Source organism: Myotis davidii, unplaced genomic scaffold, assembly GCF_000327345.1.
Source record: "Myotis davidii unplaced genomic scaffold, ASM32734v1 scaffold299, whole genome shotgun sequence".
In the NCBI taxonomy this organism is placed as follows: domain Eukaryota; kingdom Metazoa; phylum Chordata; class Mammalia; order Chiroptera; family Vespertilionidae; genus Myotis; species Myotis davidii.
In genome coordinates, this window is record NW_006293088.1 from 7,187,761 (window position 1) to 7,192,576 (window position 4,816).

Here is a 4,816-nt window from a genome sequence, read left to right on the forward strand (position 1 = left end):
GTGTGGCTCAGTGCGTGAGCGTCGACCTATGAACCAGGAGGTCACAGTTCGATTCCCAGTCTGGGCACATGCCCAGGTTGTGGGCTTGACCCCTGGTGGGTGCCCTGTGGGAGGTAGCTGATGAGTGATTCTCTCATCATTGACGTTTCTCTCCCCGCTTCGCCCTTCCTCTCTGAAATCAATGCCATATACTACTATACATTTTTTATTTTACTTATTCATTTTATTTTTTAAGTAGGAACTAGAATGACTAATTAGCACCTATTATATGGCAGGCAGATAAAGGATGACCGAAATCTACACCAGGAGTCTGTAATGTTCTACAGAGAGCGAAACAGGTTTAAAGCAATCACAGGAAGTGACAGAAGCCCCGCAGCCCGGCTGGCCGACCTCCGCAGGCCTGCCTCGTCCCTGGATCGAGGCCCCGGATCTGCCTCCTGACTCGGGCATCTGACCCCTCCTCCACTTTCCCTGCCTCGTCCTCATCTCTCTCGGGACCCATCCCAACGGCACCCGGCACCCGTTAGCAGCCAAACCAAGAGGAGGGTCCAACCAGTGTCGGCACCAGCATGCCCAGGACCCCGGCGTTTCCCTGTGGCAGCTTTAGCTGAGGATCAAGGGCTCCACTCTCCTCTACCTGCACTCACCCCAACGCAGAGGAGCCACGGGCCCCTTCTACTTCCTTCTCCTGCTCTCCAATTGCTGGCCCTGGCCCCGCAAGCACTTCCTTCGCCAGTGGCAATCCCCCTGTGGGGAGGGAGGAAGAGCTGCAAGGTCAGAGCAGGAGAAAGGTGAAGCCTGGAGCCGCCAGCTGGCAGGCTTCGACTCGGGGCTCCTGATCCGAGTGGCGGCCAGGGTTCTGGACGTGCCGGTACAAGCCGGGGAAGGAGCTCCAGGACCTCCAGGGCTGAGGGGGCAGATGAGGGGGCCCACGGGCCGGGCCGGCCCCAGAGGACTGCAGGAAGCGGCGATGGGTGGCCCGGGCCTGCCCACCTCCAGGCCCCTCTGTAACGCGGTTCTGACTCAGAGCTCTTGCTGCAGCCTCCCCGACCAGCCCAGCTCTCAGGTTTGCCCCCTTACCTCTTGTGTATGTCCCCAGAACTCCTTGAAACAAGCACAAATCAGAACTACCAGTGAGTACAGCAAGTCGCTTACTCTGTGGTTGCTAAACACCCGGGAACCGCTCCTCCCCGAGCCAGTGTGGGTGGTGTGTGTGTGTTTGGATTGGTTTCTTGCCATGTTTGCTTAACCTTAACAGTGTTTCTCAAACTTTAATGTGCATTTGAGTCTCTTGAGGATCTTTTTAAAATGCAGGTTCTGATGCAGAGGATCCAGGGAGGGGCCTGAGATGCTGGTCCAAGGAGCACACTTAGAACAGCGCGGCTGGAATACGAAGCACTGAGTCTAGAGCAGTGATGGCGAACCTTTTGAGCTCGGCGTGTCAGCATTTTGAAAAACCCTAACTTAACTCTGGTGCCGTGTCACATATAGAAATGTTTTGATATTTGCAACCATAGTAAAACAAAGACTTATATTTTTGATATGTATTTTATACCACACGTGTCATAAGTTCGCCATCACTAGTCTAGACCCTAGAGCAGCGGTTCTCAACCTTCTGGCCCTTTCAATACAGTTCCTCATGTTGTGACCCAACCATAAAATTATTTTCGTTGCTACTTCATAACTGCAATGTTGCTACTGTTATGAATCGTAATATAAATATCTGATATGATATGTAATACCCTTTGTAATAAAAAATAAAATTAAAAAAAAAATAAATATCTGATATGCAGGATGGTCTTAGGCGACCCAAAGGGTCACGTCTCACAGGTTGAGAACCGCTGCTCTAGTGCGATGGCTCGCATCAGAGGCACCTCAGATCAACACACACACACCTGCCTCCTGCTCCCTTCACCATGGCGACGGGATGACCCGCTGCAGCATGCATAGCAGGCTTGGATTTGCCATCCCCCGGCAGAAGCTGGCTGCTGGCCACCGAGAGCCTAATGCTAACACCGCAAGTGTCTGAGTAGGCACGGTGTGCAGAGGGTTAAGTGCACCATCTCGACCTTCCCCCAGACGCCTGGGGAGGAGGCTCTGTACAGAGGCTCGTTTACAGCGGAGAAAACTGTAGGTGAGGCAGCTGTTGTGCTAGACCAGTGGTCGGCAAACTGGGGCTCGCGAGCCACATGCGGCTCTTTGGCCTCTTGAGTGTGGCCGCTCCACAAAATACCATGTGCGGGCGCGCACATACAGTGCGATTGCAACTCCGTGGCCCATGCGCAGAAGTTGGTTTTCGGCCTGGGCGAGTCTATTTTGAAGAAGGGGCATTAGAAGAAGCGGGGGATGTCGGTTGGTCAGCCAACGGGAGACGAGGCGCAGGCGGGCCGCGGGATACACAGCGCGGGGGAGGTACATTGTTTTGAGGTACGTTCGCTGAGGTCAACCCCTTCTATCTGAAACAAGTATACAAGACGAGGGTGGATGGGAGAGTTGGAAGGGGTCGACCTCAGCGAACGTACCTCAATCAGATTGAGGATGTTTTTAGCAAAGGCCAGCTTAGGAGGACGCTGATTAAGTTAATAACAATGTGCCTACACCTATATAGTTTAAGTTTAAAAAATTTGGCTCTCAAAAGAAATTTCAATCGTTGTACTGTTGATGTTTGGCTGTTGACTAATGAGTTTGCCGACCACTGGGCTATACAGCCTGAGCCATGCTCCTGTGTAGACGGAGCGAGGCATTTCAATCAGAGGACCTGGCTCGGCCGCACACCCTGGCTTGGCAGACAGTGAGTCACCTCATCAGTTAGGGTCCACATCTCCTCACTGAAAAACAGGGGCTCTCGGTGGCCCCAGCACGTGCCTGTGGCCTGAGCCCCCTCCGCTTAAGGCTCTCCTTCGGGAGGTTTCGATGAAGCTCGCCCTCCTGCCTCCTCCCTGCTCTGAGAGGAACGGGCTGTGGAAGAAATCTCCTAAAGTTACATCCCTGAAGCTCACGCGAAAGATGGAGGGGCATTCTGACCGCTGACCCTGCTACGAGTCTCTTCTCTTTATCATCAACAAACAAGAAAGCCCTTAGTGAAAAGTTCGAGAAGCCGCAGGGCAGGCTGGACGGAGCAGGGGACTGAGCTGGAACATGTGGTGATTCTTGCCCGGGTCCCGCTGCTAAACGACCACACCACCTTGAACGAGATTCCTACCTGGGCTGGGCCCCAGCGTCCCATCCAGGAAATGAGGTCTGAGCTACAGGACCCACCACACTCTCCTGCCCCCAAGTCCTAGCTCTCCAAGGAAAGGCGGTAACCATCTATTAGCAGAGAGACACAGCCTGAGGCCGAAGCAGCAGGTGGAAATGCAGGACTAAAATATGAAGCAATAAAAAGATAATAATAATAAAATATGAAGCAATGAGTGTCATTCAGAAGTTAAGACAAAAGTCTTTGAAGCTGTAAGTTATTTGCGCAGAAGATGCAAGTTCATTTACAACAATTATTATTCAAGACACTCGCCAGAAACACGCTGCACAGCACAGGGCAGGCCCGAGGCCTCCTGGGGGAGGGGCAGCAGGCGGTCTTCTGGTGGCTCATCGGGGCTTTGGGGCTGACCGGGCACATGCCCAGGGTCCAGGCACCCCAACTCCAGACTGAGGGGTCTGCAGGCATCCTGGGGACTCACCTTTTACAGCACAGCTCTGCTAACATCGCAAAGGTGGACACTGGCCGGCCAGAGGGTTTGGATCAGAATCAGGGTTCCAGTCTTTGCTTCTCCCAAGCACAAGAGGCAGCTAGGGGCACCGCACAGCCGGGCCTGCCCAGGCCCGCACAGACCGGCACGTGCTGTGCTCGGCGGTTTCAGTAAAGCCCAAGAGGAAGCAGCTCTGGTCCTCTGGGCCCAGCAGCCGAGCGCAGGAGAGGAGCAGGGGGTAAAGGTCAGAGGCGGCTGCTGCCCTGCCCCTTCCCAGCACGGCATGGCATCCACACCTTTGCTGGTACCCACACCTTGGGCGTCCACTTTCCGTGTGCCGGGCAGGAAGGAGGAAGGTTTTCTCAAACCACGACTTTGGAATTTTTAAAAGGATGTGTAGAAGGAAAACAAGTGAAATTAAAGATCCTTTTCAACTAGAGTACAAGGGGCCGTGCCCAGTTCCTTCTGTAAGTGCCAACTCGAGTTTTTCCTGCACTCTTCCTACTTGGGGGGCCGTCTGTGCCACCTCCCCCAACCCTCGCACAAGCACGTTAAACTCCGGGCCATTTTTCCTAATCTCAGAGAGTCTGTTCCCATCACCTCTTTAGGTACCAATCTTGGGTCCCCCTGACCCAAATGCTGTGCTGGAGCCCCCTTAAGCCTCCCCACAAGATTCAAGTGCTAAACCTCCAGGAATTTTTCAAGCCAGTTGTTCAACACAGCCCTTGTTAATAACTGGATGATGCAAACTTACAACTAAACCAAGCATATTAAAAACACAGTTAAGACTACATTTTACTATTATCTATGCTCTTGACATTAGTTACCTCTGTTGTATCTGTAAGGGAAGATATTCTGTAACAAGTGCTTGAAGCTGGCCAGCTAGGAGTGTTTACACAGCAGATATTGGCCAACACTACACACCAGGCGCCCCACCAGCCTGCACCCCTGCGGAGGAGGTTGTTACACATTTACCAGCATGCCTGGCCTGCTCTGCCAAGTCTGCATTTCCAGTCTGGACTTTCTCCCCTAAACGGCACGCTCAGACACCAACTGCTACTCTGACACCATTGGCTGGTTGTCTACAAGACTTTCCACGCTTAAAATCAAGCTGACTTACTCCCAACCTG

The 4,816-nt window shown here is 53.0% G+C and overlaps 1 protein-coding gene across 1 annotated transcript in view; it reads right to left on the reverse strand.

The window, feature by feature from the left end:
• Positions 1-3,913, reverse strand: part of H6PD (hexose-6-phosphate dehydrogenase (glucose 1-dehydrogenase)) — a 23,017-nt gene extending 19,104 nt beyond the window's left edge. The window contains exon 1 of the mRNA XM_006766809.2: positions 3,678-3,913. Coding sequence (XP_006766872.1) covers positions 3,678-3,703 — 26 coding nt within the window. The 5' untranslated portion in view covers positions 3,704-3,913. The remainder of the gene's footprint in view (positions 1-3,677) is intronic.
• Between the last annotated feature and the right edge of the window lie 903 nt (positions 3,914-4,816).